General features: G+C 48.9%; 1 protein-coding gene across 1 annotated transcript in view; it reads right to left on the bottom strand.

The window, feature by feature from the left end:
* Positions 1–10,911: 10,911 nt before the first annotated feature.
* The window catches only part of TMEM169 (transmembrane protein 169), a 28,237-nt gene continuing 23,227 nt past the window's right edge, over positions 10,912–15,921 (bottom strand). Inside the window, exon 3 of the mRNA XM_069732680.1 lies at positions 10,912–15,203. Within this exon, the coding sequence (XP_069588781.1) occupies positions 14,581–15,203 (623 nt within the window). The 3' untranslated portion in view covers positions 10,912–14,580. The remainder of the gene's footprint in view (positions 15,204–15,921) is intronic.

Raw genomic sequence — 15,921 nt, 5'->3', positions numbered from 1 at the left:
GGATCAGGAGGTGCTGGGATGAGAAGGTGCTGGGATCAGGAGGTGCTGGGATGAGAAGGTGCTGGGATCAGGAGGTGCTGGGATCAGGAGGTGCTGGGATCAGGAGGTGCTGGGATGAGAAGGTGCTGGGATCAGGAGGTGCTGTGATCAGGAGGTGCTGGGATCAGGAGGTGCTGGGATGAGAAGGTGCTGGGATCAGGAGGTGCTGGGATGAGAAGGTGCTGGGATCAGGAGGTGCTGGGATCAGGTGCTGGGATCAGGAGGTGCTGGGATGAGAAGGTGCTGGGATCAGGAGGTGCTGGAGGGGTCCCTGGCTTATCATGCAGGCTTACCTAGGTGGCAGAGGTCCGGTGGCAGAGGTGCGGTGGCAGAGGTGTGGCAGCAGAGGAGGCGCAGTAAGCGGGGTCCCTTTCCCCGGTATGGTGATGCAGCAGGCCCGGTATGCAGCAGAGCCGGGTGAATCCTCTTGTTATCGGTGGGCGCGGCCATCTTCCCGAGGCCGCGCGTGTGCAGATGAAGCGCTCTGCTCCCGGGGCTTCAGGAAAATGGCCGCGGGAGGCCGCGCGTGCGCAGATGGAGATCGCGGCGGCCATTTTCCTGAAGCCCCGGGAAGCAGAGCGCTTCATCTGCACACGCGCGGCCTCGGGAAGATGGCCGCGCCCACCGATAACAAGAGGATTCACCCGGCTCTGCTGCATACCGGGCCTGCTGCATCACCATACCGGGGAAAGGGACCCCGCTTACTGCGCCTCCTCTGCTGCCACACCTCTGCCACCGCACCTCTGCCACCGGACCTCTGCCACCTAGGTAAGCCTGCATTGCGACTATTAGACGCACCCCCCATTTTCCCCCCTTTTTTGGGGGGGAAAAAGTGCGTCTAATAGTCCGCAAAATACGGTACATCCTGTATTATACCCCAGAGCTGCACTCACTATTCTGCTGGTGCAGTCACTGTGTACATATATTACATTACTGATCCTGAGTTACATCCTGTATTATACTCCAGAGCCGCACTCACTATTCTGCTGGTGCAGTCACTGTGTACATACATTACATTACTGATCCTGAGTTACCTCCTTGTTATGAAGGCAATCCAGTAACACAGTGTGCCAGTAATCAGAGCACATACAGTGATCTGACAATAACCCAAAAACAATAGAACGAGCTCTGAGATGTGGAATCTCTGTAGACCGCAATACCTGAACCTATCCTAAACACAACTAAAGGCAGCTGTGGATTGCGCCTGACACTACCTATGCAACTCGGCACAGCCTGAGGAACTGACTAGCCTGAAGATAGAAATACAAGCCTGACTTGCCTCAGAGAAATACCCCAAAGGAAAAGGCAGCCCCCCACATATAATGACTGTTAGCAAGATGAAAAGACAAAACGTAGGGATGAAATAGATTCAGCAAAGTGAGGCCCGATATTCTAGATAGAGCGAGGATAGCAAAGAGAACTTTGCAGTCTACAAAAAACCCTAAAGCAAAAAACCACGCAAAGGGGGCAAAAAGACCCACCGTGCCGAACTAACGGCACGGAGGTACACCCTTTGCGTCTCAGAGCTTCCAGCAAAAACGAATAGACAAGCTGGACAGAAAAAACAGCAACAAAAGCAAAGAAGCACTTATCTAAGCAGAGCAGCAGGCCACAGGAAAGATCCAGAAGCTCAGATCCAACACTGGAACATTGACAAGGAGCAAGGAAGACAGAATCAGGTGGAGTTAAATAACAAGGCAGCCAACGAGCTCACCAGAACACCTGAGGGAGGAAGCCCAGAAGCTGCAGTACCACTTGTGACCACAGGAGTGAATTCAGCCACAGAATTCACAACAGTACCCCCCCCCCCTTGAGGAAGGGTCACCGAACCCTCACCAGAGCCTCCAGGCCGACCAGGATGAGCCACATGAAAGGCACGAACAAGATCTGGAGCATGGACATCAGAGGCAAAAACCCAGGAATTATCTTCCTGAGCATAACCCTTCCATTTAACCAGATACTGGAGTTTCCGTCTAGAGACACGAGAATCCAAAATTTTCTCCACAATATACTCCAATTCCCCCTCCACCAAAACAGGGGCAGGAGCAGAGGCGTAGCTAGAGCTTTTCCCGCCCGAGGCTGTTCCCGAGTTTGGCGCCCCCCCCCCCCCACCCCCCCACCCCCCACTCAATACACACAAAGGTTACCAAAAATGGTTTTCCTGTTTTGTAGAACGTAAACTGGGCCTAATGGTGTCACCCCCACATGCCAAACCTGTGACTTAATACCACCACACCATGACCAGGCCACATAGTGACCGAATAATACTACATACAAGGGACAAATACCACAACACCATTTCCAGACCACATATTACCACCACATAGTGACTGAATACTACAATACTGATCAGTAATAAAAAAAAACCCACAATACTATCACCATAAGTGCCAGTATTCACAGGAGATCTGTACTTAGTATGCAGTGTCTGTGTAGAGGTAATACAGAGATCACTGGTGACATTATACACAGGACCTCTATATAGTATACAGTGTATAGTGTCAGTGTATAGGTAACACTGACTCACCAGTGATGTCTCTAGGTGAAGTCCTTCATCTTTCATCCAGCACAGACCGCCATCATTCCTTCCAGCCAGGACTCGTTTCTGCAGGAAATAACACAGTTATCTCGAGCTCCGCTTGCAGAACACATTACTTAATTTTTCACAACTTCTACATTACACCACATGAAGATAAAAAGGCGATATAGTGTCACTCTGCACAGTAACAGGACCGCCCCCCCATTTAAAACAGTATACTCAAAAAATAAAATAAATACATCACTGCAGTAACAATATCCCTTAATTATCCCCTATGGTAACACTATTCCCCACCCTGGCCCCGTTTATCTCATTCCTGGCTCCAGCCATATGTTCTCGCATCCTGCCCTCATGAGTATCCATTCTACCCCATATGATCTCCCCATCCTGCCCCACCAACCTCCATCGTATCCGTCCTGCCCCATGATCCAATCCTGCCCCGTATCTCCAATCATGCCCCGTATCTACATTCTGCCTATGCCTCAAGTCCTGCCCCCAGTGTGTCCAGCATATTACCCCCATGTTGTCCAGCAATCTGCCCCAGTGTGTCCAGCATATTACCCCCATGTTGTCCAGCAATCTGCCCCAGTGTGTCCAGCATATTACCCCCAGTGTGTCCAGCAATCTGCCCCAGTGTGTCCAGCACTGCCCCCAGTGTGTCCAGCAATCTGCCCCAGTGTCCAGCCTTTCCCCAGTGTGTCCAGCAGTCTGCCCCAGTGTGTCCAGCATATTACCCCCAGTGTCCAGCATTGCCCCAGTGTGTCCAGCAATCTGCCCCAGTGTCCAGCATTGCCCCAGTGTGTCCAGAAGTCTGCCCCAGGGTCTCCAGCATTGCCTAAATGTGTCCAGAAATCTGCCAAAGGGTCTCCAGTATTGCCCCGGTGTGTCCAGCAATCTGCCCCATGGTCTCCTGTATTGCCCCAGTGTGTTCAGCATTCTGCCCCATGGTCTCCAGTATTGCCCCGGTGTGTCCAGCAATCTGCCCCATGGTCTCCAGTATTGCCCCAGTGTGTCCAGCATTCTGCCCCATGGTCTCCAGTATTGCCCCAGTGTGTCCAGCAATCTGCCCCATAGTCTCCTGTATTGCCCCAGTGTGTCCAGCAATCTGCCCCATGGTCTCCTGTATTGCCCCAGTGTGTCCAGCATTCTGCCCCATGGTCTCCAGTATTGCCCCAGTGTGTCCAGCATTCTGCCCCATGGTCTCCAGTATTGCCCCAGTGTGTCCAGCAATCTGCCCCATAGTCTCCTGTATTGCCCCAGTGTGTCCAGCAATCTGCCCCATGGTCTCCTGTATTGCCCCAGTGTGTCCAGCATTCTGCCCCATGGTCTCCAGTATTGCCCCAGTGTGTCCAGCAATCTGCCCCATAGTCTCCTGTATTGCCCCAGTGTGTCCAGCAATCTGCCCCATTGTCTCCAGTATTGCCCCAGTGTGTCCAGCAATCTGCCCCATGGTCTCCTGTATTGCCCCAGTGTGTCCAGCAATCTGCCCCATGGTCTCCTGTATTGCCCCAGTGTGTCCAGCATTCTGCCCCATGGTCTCCAGTATTGCCCCAGTGTGTCCAGCATTCTGCCCCATGGTCTCCAGTATTGCCCCAGTGTGTCCAGCATTCTGCCCCATGGTCTCCAGTATTGCCCCAGTGTGTCCAGCATTCTGCCCCATGGTCTCCAGTATTGCCCCAGTGTGTCCAGCAATCTGCCCCATGGTCTCCAGTATTGCCCCAGTGTGTCCAGCATTGCCCCCAGACAGTCAGACATAAAGAAAAAAAAAAAAAAGTAAAATCCTCACCTCTCCCGTTCCTAGCGTAGGTCCGGTGCAGTCAGCGTCTCTCCGGCTCTGCAACGCTCAGGACAGAGAGGCAGAGCGGCGCGCACAGTAGTGACGTCATCGCGCCCTCTGCTCTGAGACGTCGCAGAGTCAGAGGACGCTGAAGCCGCAGGAACCAGGAGAGGTGAGTATTAGAGCGGGGGGCGGGGCCCGGGGGAGCTGGCCCTGGTCGTGGCGGCGGACGGCGCCGCCCGAAGATTTAAAGGGGCGTCTTCTTTTTTTTTTTTTTTTCCTTCTTCTCCTGCAGCGCCGGCCGCGGCCGCCCCCGGCATTGTGCCGCCCGGGGCGGACCGCCCCCACCGCACCCCCCTTCCTACGCCACTGGGCAGGAGGCTCAACAGATGGAACCATAGGTGCCACGTATCTCCGCAACAACGACCTATGGAATACATTATGTATGGAAAAGGAGTCCGGGAGGGTCAGACGAAAGGACACAGGATTGAGAATCTCAGAAATCCTATACGGACCAATAAAACGAGGTTTAAATTTAGGAGAGGAAACCTTCATAGGAATATGACGAGAAGATAACCAAACCAGATCCCCAACACGAAGTCGGGGACCCACACGGCGTCTGCGATTAGCGAAAAGTTGAGCCTTCTCCTGGGACAAGGTCAAATTGTCCACTACCTGAGTCCAGATCTGCTGCAACCTGTCCACCACAGAATCCACACCAGGACAGTCCAAAGACAACCTGTCCTGAAGAGAAACGAGGATGGAACCCAGAATTGCAGAAAAATGGAGAGACCAAGGGAGCCGAGCTGGCCCGATTATTAAGGGCGAACTCAGCCAACGGCAAAAAGGACACCCAATCATCCTGGTCTGCAGAAACAAAACATCTCAGATATGTTTCCAAGGTCTGATTGGTTCGTTCGGTCTGGCCATTAGTCTGAGGATGGAAAGCCGAGGAAAAGGATAGGTCAATGCCCATCCTACCACAAAAGGCTCGCCAGAACCTTGAAACAAACTGGGAACCTCTGTCAGAAACAATATTCTCAGGAATGCCATGCAAACGAACCACATGCTGGAAGAACAAAGGCACCAAATCAGAGGAGGAAGGCAATTTAACCAAGGGCACCAGATGGACCATTTTAGAAAAGCGATCACAGACCACCCAAATGACTGACATCTTTTGAGAAACGGGAAGGTCAGAAATGAAATCCATCGAAATATGTGTCCAAGGCCTCTTCGGGACCGGCAAGGGCAAAAGCAACCCACTGGCACGAGAACAGCAGGGCTTAGCCCTAGCACAAATCCCACAGGACTGCACAAAAGTACGTACATCCCGTGACAGAGATGGCCACCAGAAGGATCTAGCCACTAACTCTCTGGTACCAAAGATTCCTGGATGACCAGCCAACACCGAACAATGAAGTTCAGAGATAACTTTACTAGTCCACCTATCAGGGACGAACAGTTTCTCGGCCGGACAACGATCAGGTTTATTAGCCTGAAATTTTTGCAACACTCGCCGCAAATCAGGGGAGATGGCAGACACAATGACTCCTTCCTTGAGGATACTCGCCGGCTCAGATAAACCCGGAGAGTCGGGCACAAAACTCCTAGACAGAGCATCCGCCTTCACATTTTTAGAGCCCGGAAGGTACGAAATCACAAAATCGAAGCGAGCAAAAAATAACGACCAACGGGCCTGTCTAGGATTCAAGCGCTTGGCAGACTCGAGATAAGTCAAGTTCTTATGATCAGTCAATACCACTACGCGATGCTTAGCTCCTTCAAGCCAATGACGCCACTCCTCGAATGCCCACTTCATGGCCAGCAACTCTCGATTGCCCACATCATAATTACGCTCAGCGGGCGAAAACTTCCTGGAAAAGAAAGCACATGGTTTCAACACTGAGCAACCAGAACCTCTCTGTGACAAAACCGCCCCTGCTCCAATCTCAGAAGCATCAACCTCGACCTGGAACGGAAGAGAAACATCTGGCTGACACAACACAGGGGCAGAACAAAAACGACGCTTCAACTCCTGAAAAGCTTCCACAGCAGCAGAAGACCAATTAACCAAATCAGCACCCTTCTTGGTCAAATCGGTCAATGGTTTGGCAATGCCAGAAAAATTACAGATGAAGCGACGATAAAAATTAGCAAAGCCCAGGAACTTTTGCAGACTTTTCAGAGATGTCGGCTGAGTCCAATCCTGGATGGCTTGGACCTTAACCGGATCCATCTCGATAGTAGAAGGGGAAAAGATGAACCCCAAAAATGAAACTTTCTGCACACCGAAGAGACACTTTGATCCCTTCACGAACAAAGAATTAGCACGCAGGACCTGAAAAACTGTTCTGACCTGCTTCACATGAGACTCCCAATCATCCGAGAAGATCAAAATGTCATCCAAGTAAACAATCAGGAATTTATCCAGATACTCACGGAAAATGTCATGCATAAAAGACTGAAACACAGATGGAGCATTGGCAAGTCCGAACGGCATCACTAGATACTCAAAATGACCCTCGGGCGTATTGAATGCAGTTTTCCATTCATCTCCTTGCCTGATTCTCACCAGATTATACGCACCACGAAGATCTATCTTAGTGAACCAACTAGCCCCCTTAATCCGAGCAAACAAGTCAGATAACAATGGCAAGGGATACTGAAACTTAACAGTGATCTTATTAAGAAGGCGGTAATCAATACACGGTCTCAGCGAACCATCCTTCTTGGCTACAAAGAAGAACCCTGCTCCCAGTGGTGATGACGATGGGCGAATATGTCCCTTCTCCAGGGATTCCTTCACATAACTGCGCATAGCGGCGTGTTCGGGCACGGATAAATTAAATAATCGACCTTTAGGGAATTTACTACCCGGAATCAAATTGATAGCACAATCATAATCCCTATGCGGAGGTAGAGCATCGGACTTGGGCTCTTCAAATACATCCTGATAATCAGACAAAAACTCTGGGACCTCAGAAGGAGTGGATGACGAAATAGACAAAAATGGAACATCACCATGTACCCCCTGACAACCCCAGCTGGATACCGACATAGAATTCCAATCCAATACTGGATTATGGGTTTGCAGCCATGGCAACCCCAACACGACCACATCATGCAGATTATGCAACACCAGAAAGCGAATAACTTCCTGATGTGCAGGAGCCATGCACATGGTCAGCTGGGCCCAGTATTGAGGTTTATTCTTGGCCAAAGGTGTAGCATCAATTCCTCTCAACGGAATAGGACACCGCAAAGGCTCCAAGAAAAACCCACAACGTTTAGCATAATCCAAATCCATCAGATTCAGGGCAGCGCCTGAATCCACAAACGCCATGACAGAATATGATGACAAAGAGCATATCAAGGTAATGGACAGAAGGAATTTGGACTGTACAGTACCAATGACGGCAGACCTAGCGGACCGCTTAGTGCGCTTAGGACAATCAGAAATAGCATGAGTGGAATCAACACAGTAGAAACACAGCCCATTCAGACGTCTGTGTTCTTGCCATTCAACTCTGGTCATAGTCCTATCGCACTGCATAGGCTCAGGTTTAACCTCAGGCAGTACCGCCAAATGGTGCACAGATTTACGCTCGCGCAAGCGACGACCGATCTGAATGGCCAAAGACATAGACTCATTCAAACCAGCAGTCATAGGAAAACCCACCATGACATCCTTAAGAGCCTCAGAGAGACCCTTTCTGAACAAAGCTGCCAGCGCAGATTCATTCCACTGAGTGAGTACTGACCACTTCCTAAATTTCTGACAATATACTTCTATATCATCCTGACCCTGACACAAAGCCAGCAAATTTTTCTCAGCCTGATCCACTGAATTAGGCTCATCGTACAGCAATCCGAGCGCCAGGAAAAACGCATCGACACCACTCAATGCAGGGTCTCCTGGCGCAAGAGAAAATGCCCAGTCCTGAGGGTCGCCGCGCAAAAAAGAAATAATAATCAAAACCTGTTGAACTGAATTACCAGAAGAATGAGGTTTCAAGGCCAGAAATAGCTTACAATTATTTTTGAAGCTCAGAAACTTAGTTCTATCACCAAAAAAACAAATCAGGAATAGGAATTCTTGGTTCTAACATAGATTTCTGATCAATTGTATCTTGAATCTTTTGTACATTTATAACGAGATTATCCATTGAAGAGCACAGAGCCTGAATATCCATGTCCACAGCTGTGTCCTGAAGCACCCAAATGTCTAGGGGAAAAAAAAGACTGAACACAGAGCTGAGAAAAAAAAATGATGTCAGAACTTCTTTTTTCCCTCTATTGAGAATCATTAGTTTGGCTCCTTGTACTGTTATGAAGGCAATCCAGTGACACAGTGTGCCAGCAATCAGAGCACATACAGTGATCTGACAATAACCCAAAAACAATAGAACGAGCTCTGAGACGTGGAATCTCTGTAGACCGCAATACCTGAACCTATCCTAAACACAACTAAAGGCAGCTGTGGATTGCGCCTGACACTACCTATGCAACTCGGCACAGCCTGAGGAACTGACTAGCCTGAAGATAGAAATACAAGCCTGACTTGCCTCAGAGAAATACCCCAAAGGAAAAGGCAGCCCCCCACATATAATGACTGTTAGCAAGATGAAAAGACAAAACGTAGGGATGAAATAGATTCAGCAAAGTGAGGCCCGATATTCTAGATAGAGCGAGGATAGCAAAGAGAACTTTGCAGTCTACAAAAAACCCTAAAGCAAAAAACCACGCAAAGGGGGCAAAAAGACCCACCGTGCCGAACTAACGGCACGGAGGTACACCCTTTGCGTCTCAGAGCTTCCAGCAAAAACGAATAGACAAGCTGGACAGAAAAAACAGCAACAAAAGCAAAGAAGCACTTATCTAAGCAGAGCAGCAGGCCACAGGAAAGATCCAGAAGCTCAGATCCAACACTGGAACATCGACAAGGAGCAAGGAAGACAGAATCAGGTGGAGTTAAATAACAAGGCAGCCAACGAGCTCACCAGAACACCTGAGGGAGGAAGCCCAGAAGCTGCAGTACCACTTGTGACCACAGGAGTGAATTCAGCCACAGAATTCACAACACCTCCTGTATTATACTCCAGAGCTGCGCTCACTATTCTGCTGGTGCAGTCACTGTGGACATACATTACATTACTGATCCTGAGTTACCTCCTTGTTATGAAGGCAATCCAGTGACACAGTGTGCCAGCAATCAGAGCACATACAGTGATCTGACAATAACCCAAAAACAATAGAACGAGCTCTGAGACGTGGAATCTCTGTAGACCGCAATACCTGAACCTATCCTAAACACAACTAAAGGCAGCTGTGGATTGCGCCTGACACTACCTATGCAACTCGGCACAGCCTGAGGAACTGACTAGCCTGAAGATAGAAATACAAGCCTGACTTGCCTCAGAGAAATACCCCAAAGGAAAAGGCAGCCCCCCACATATAATGACTGTTAGCAAGATGAAAAGACAAAACGTAGGGATGAAATAGATTCAGCAAAGTGAGGCCCGATATTCTAGATAGAGCGAGGATAGCAAAGAGAACTTTGCAGTCTACAAAAAACCCTAAAGCAAAAAACCACGCAAAGGGGGCAAAAAGACCCACCGTGCCGAACTAACGGCACGGAGGTACACCCTTTGCGTCTCAGAGCTTCCAGCAAAAACGAATAGACAAGCTGGACAGAAAAAACAGCAACAAAAGCAAAGAAGCACTTATCTAAGCAGAGCAGCAGGCCACAGGAAAGATCCAGAAGCTCAGATCCAACACTGGAACATCGACAAGGAGCAAGGAAGACAGAATCAGGTGGAGTTAAATAACAAGGCAGCCAACGAGCTCACCAGAACACCTGAGGGAGGAAGCCCAGAAGCTGCAGTACCACTTGTGACCACAGGAGTGAATTCAGCCACAGAATTCACAACACCTCCTGTATTATACTCCAGAGCTGCGCTCACTATTCTGCTGGTGCAGTCACTGTGGACATACATTACTGAACCTGAGTTACATCCTGTATTATACCCCAGAGCTGCACTCACTATTCTGCTGGTGCAGTCACTGTGTACATACATTACATTACTGATCCTGAGTTACATCCTGTATTATACTCCAGATCTGCACTCACTATTCTGCTGGTGCAGTCACTGTGTACATACATTACTGATCCTGAGTTACATCCTGTATTATACCCCAGAGCTGCACTCACTATTCTGCTGGTGCAGTCACTGTATACATACATTACTGATCCTGAGTTATATCTATTATACCCCAGAGCTGCACTCACTATTCTCCTGGTGCAGTCACTGTGTACATACATTACATTACTGATCCTGACTTACCTCCTGTATTATACTGCAGAGCTGCACTCACTATTCTGCTGATGCAGTCACTGTGTACATACATTACATTACTGCTCCTGCGTTACCTCCTGTATTATACTGCAGAGCTTCACTCACTATTCTGCTGGTGAAGTCACTGTGTACATACATTACATTACTGTACCGGAGTTACATCCTGTATAATGCCCCAGAGCTGCACTCACTATTCTGCTGGATGTTATCATGAATTGTATATTAGCTGACATCCCTAAACAGCTTAGCTGAGATCCTAGAATACAGGAGTAGTTCATTTTTTCAGTTTACTGTACGGTGTCCTATGTTAAAAAAAAATCATAATTAACCAGCTCTGTGCACTCACTGAACAAGCAGGGCACCTGGGCAATTTTGAGGCATGCAGAATTGCGACTACAGCTCTGCAGTATGATTAATGGAATATGTTGATCAGTTTTTATACAAATTATAATACCAGAGTCGCCCTCTTCTGTTCAATAAAACAAATCATATTCTGAAGTTTCACAGTTTTAGCTTTACTAGGCAATCCACAAATGCTTCTTGTACGGATATTAACCATCATGATACAAATATTCACTAAATGCACAGACATCGCCTGTGGTGCAGACGTGAATCCTTCTTGCTTACAGCTGGATACACAGACCGCTCCTGCCTGCGATTCTGTGGCTTCTGGTGAGCAGCTGTTTCTCTTCACTCTGCTGATTTCATGTTGACAGTTGGCTCCCCGCTGCCTCACTGCAGGGAGCCAGCTGTCAGAGTGACATCTGCAGTGATGCCCAGAACAGTCTGGAAGTTGTAGGGCAGCTCTATTGGCGTGAAATCGAATGAAGCAGCAGATTCACCGGCAGGAGCGGGGCGGGATCATTTTTAGCCAGTGCCGGGCAGAACAGACAGATAGTTAGCAGCTACTTTCTTAAATAGTCCAGATAATCCCTTTTAGAGCAAAAGGTTACAAAAAAGGGGGAAAAAAAAAAATATACAATATTTTTGATCTTTCGTGAAGTTCATGAACCCCTCGTGTGCCATTTTAAAGATCATGGTGCAAAAAAAAAAAAAAAAGCGGCAACAAAGATCACAAGTCAAGAAAGAAAAGTAATTTACAATAAACACAAATGATGAATTGGGCCCAAAGTATTCTAGGACGCTGCAGAAGATTTCACCCTACAGTTTAAGTAGGTAATAAGCCATCAGATCTACGGGTAAAGTAAGTGACGAGGGAGAGCAGAAGCGATGGGCGACCACCCAGTGGGGGCTGCAACAGGCTCAGGGTCCCATCCAAAATACAAGTAAGAGACGGCTCCACAAAACCATCCACAACTTACAAGAAGCGACGACTCAAGGATTTAGGTTCATTGAGAAGTTTCTTATTTTATTTCAGGTGCAGTGCAGACTAGTAAAATTCTGTGCGGTGTCAGAACATTAGAGGGGTCGTCCGCTACTTTAAAGCACATGTTAAAATGAGCCAAAGTAGATGGGAACAACAAGGGAAAAAAATCAGATACTCGCCTACAAGACTGACTCTGCTCCTCTGTACTCCGCATGGTCTACCCTGCCGATCTCTGCTTCTTCCAGTAGGGGGCGTCATGTGGCCTCTGCAACCAATCAGCACCCCAGATCCCTCCTCTAGCTCGGATGGAATGTTCACAGCTTGTGCCGGTCAGTGGCTACTGATTGGCTGCAGGGGTCATATGATGCACCGCTGCAGCCATGGGACCGGCGGGGGTCCTAGAGTGCAGAGTACGGAGGAGCGGCCCCAGTCTGGTAGATGAGGATTGAGTTTATTTTTCCCCAACGCCTTGGTCCTATTTAGAATGTGTTTTAAAGTAGTGGACGACATTTATCACTAATAGACAGAGACAAAAATAAATTATTGTTCCGCTTGTTAAAAAAACAAACAAAACAAACTTTTTGTTGCATCAGACAAATATAAAAACTCTGAAAAGGGCAATAAACATAGAGGGATTGTAGTTTGCGGTCTTAAAGCTTCGCCCCGGGGCGGCTCATTCCACATTGGGAGGCGAGCGCTGCCAACGACATCCCATAGACCGGAGACTCCGGGGGCCACGTGCGTCCCGGGAAGCCACCGTCGGCCGTCCATCGTTAGCGCTACTCACCTTCTGTGGCAGAATTAACAGACGTCGGCGCATAATGCTGCATAGTCGGAGCGGCTAGAAAAGGGATTTCTCACCAAGATTTCTCACCCACCTACAAAAAGGTGTAACGTCTGATCGGAAGTGGTCTCACAGCTGGGACTCCCACCAACAATCCTCACCGGGGTCTAGTGCATGCGTGACCACCTCTCCATCCTGTCCTCAGAAGGCGTGGACACTGCATAATGCTATAGCTGTGAGGACGTATGTGCACTCCGCTACATTTACACGGGGGACTTTCACTTTCATGGTCACACTTCTCTAGAAATCGTACATTCTCCATGTATCTTGTGGAGTGCCAGTAAACACTGGTGGAACATCCCTTTTAATACACTAATCTGAAGACATAAATGTTTCATTACGCAGAGCCCGCTGCGTAGTCAGTGCAGAGATGGATGGTGAGGTCCCGCTGCGCAGTGGGTGCAGAGATGGATGGTGAGGTCCCGCTGAGCAGTCGGTGCAATGATGGAAAGTGTGACTCCACTGCGCAGTCGATGCAGCGATGGATGGTGAGGTCCCGCTGCGCAGTGGGTGCAGCGATGGATGGTGAGGTCCCGCTGCGCAGTGGGTGCAGCGATGGATGGTGAGGTCCCGCTGCGCAGTGGGTGCAGCGATGGATGGTGAGGTCCCGCTGCGCAGTGGGTGCAGCGATGGATGGTGAGGTCCCGCTGCGCAGTGGGTGCAGCGATGGATGGTGAGGTCCCGCTGCGCAGTGGGTGCAGCGAAGGATGGTGAGGTCCCGCTGCGCAGTGGGTGCAGCGATGGATGGTGAGGTCCCGCTGCGCAGTGGGTGCAGCGATGGATGGTGAGGTCCCGCTGCGCAGTGGGTGCAGCGATGGATGGTGAGGTCCCGCTGCGCAGTGGGTGCAGCGATGGATGGTGAGGTCCCGCTGCGCAGTGGGTGCAGCGATGGATGGTGAGGTCCCGCTGCGCAGTGGGTGCAGCGATGGATGGTGAGGCCCCGCTGCGCAGTGGGTGCAGCGATGGATGGTGAGGTCCCGCTGCGCAGTGGGTGCAGCGATGGATGGTGAGGTCCCGCTGCGCAGTGGGTGCAGCGATGGATGGTGAGGTCCCGCTGCGCAGTGGGTGCAGCGATGGATGGTGAGGCCCCGCTGCGCAGTGGGTGCAGCGATGGATGGTGAGGTCCCGCTGCGCAGTGGGTGCAGCGATGGATGGTGAGGACCCGCTGCGCAGTGGGTGCAGTGATTGACTGAGTGATTGCTGCCTTCATGCAGTGATTCATTGTGTACAATACAAAAAAAAATAATAATTACATGTCAGTTTGTTTAAAGGGAACCGGTCACCTTAGATGGGGCACACCTGTACTCACAAACTAGCCCACATTTTTTGCAGTTCGGCTCCATCAGCCTTCTCATTCAGCAGACAACAGCAATCGTGACATTCCCTGCAGAAACAGGAAGTGCTCAGGGTCCAGTGGGTGGAGCTTACCACCTTTACATGCATAACTGGCATATTGAGGGATCATTGGGGGAGGTGCAAATTTGCTCACTAGACTTACTTCTGTAGGACATCCAACAAATGCCCCGATACTAAGGCAAGGGGTCTGGGTGATGGGTCACCTTAAAGAATGAACTTGTCTTAGGTCGCAATCCCAGCATGCAATAGGCAGTGGCACAGGTTCACTAATCACCAGCATTAACCATATGGCACAGGACTCTCCATACATCAGCATTCCTTAATTAAATAATGGGTAAGAGGTCACACGGCCGAGGTCTCCACCCCCAGCGTAGAGCCCTTCACAGACAAACTCCCCGATATATTGTCCGAGTCCAGCAATTCCACAATACTGTACGGAGAGCAGTCCTCGAGACCCAGCTTGCTACAGAGCCACCCGCAGAAGCCCTTCTCCATGTCCTTCACCGCGAGCCACCATTCCGCAAACAACCACGAGATCTGAGTCACGGCCGTGTACGTGGCCAGAGACAAAGACACCGCCACGATGAGGATGGGGTAAAAGATGATTAGGAACGGGCAGCAGGTGATCTTGTGCCAGAAAGTCCTCTCTTCGTTGTAGACCAAGAAAATGTTGTACCAAGTAATGGTCCCATAATAAAAGGAAAGAACGAAGGAAAGAACAAACACGACCGGCACGCAGAGAACACTCCACAGGAGAACATGCGGCCCCCGATCCGGCCCCACAGAACAAGTCTTCTTCCCTTCCACGGGCTCGTCCTGTAATGGCTCCTTGGATCGCGTGAGTTCTTGAAGTTCCTTTTCGGTTAACGTGACGTGAATATCCACCATCTGCCCCTTCTTCTTTCCACGCGTGATTGTTCCAGTTAAAGTGACATAGCGACTGTCTGGAGGCATATTCCACCCGCCTGTCAGACACAACAACCGCGTTACATTCCCATTATATTCTTGTGCATAGGGGGTAGTATTATAGTCGTTATATTATTGTATATAGGGGCAGTATTATAGTAGTTATATTCTTGTGCACAGGGGTCAGTATTATAGTAGTTATATTCTTGTACATAGGAGCAGTATTATAGTAGTTATATTCTTGTACATAGGAGCAGTATTATAGTAGTTATATTCTTGTACATAGGAGCAGTATTATAGTAGTCATATTCTTGTACATAGGGACAGTATTATAGTAGTTCTATTCTTGTACATAGGGACAGTATTATAGTAGTTCTATTCTTGTACATAGGAGCAGTATTATAGTAGCTCTATTCTTGTACATAGGAGCAGTATTATAGTAGTTCTATTCTTGTACATAGGAGCAGTATTATAGTAGTTCTATTCTTGTACATAGGAGCAGTATTATAGTAGTTCTATTCTTGTACATAGGAGCAGTATTATAGTAGTTCTATTCTTGTACATAGGAGCAGTATTATAGTAGTTCTATTCTTGTACATAGGAGCAGTATTATAGTAGTTCTATTCTTGTATATAGGGGCAGTATTATAGTAGTTCTATTCTTGTACATAGGGGCAGTATTATAGTAGTTCTATTCTTGTACATAGGAGCAGTATTATAGTAGTTATATTCTTGTACATAGGAGCAGTATTATAGTAGTTATATTCTTGTACATAGG

Source organism: Ranitomeya imitator, chromosome 7 (genome assembly GCF_032444005.1).
Source record: "Ranitomeya imitator isolate aRanImi1 chromosome 7, aRanImi1.pri, whole genome shotgun sequence".
Lineage (NCBI taxonomy): Eukaryota > Metazoa > Chordata > Amphibia > Anura > Dendrobatidae > Ranitomeya > Ranitomeya imitator.
Note: the sequence above shows the minus strand (reverse complement) of the source record. Positions and strands in the feature narration are given on the sequence as shown.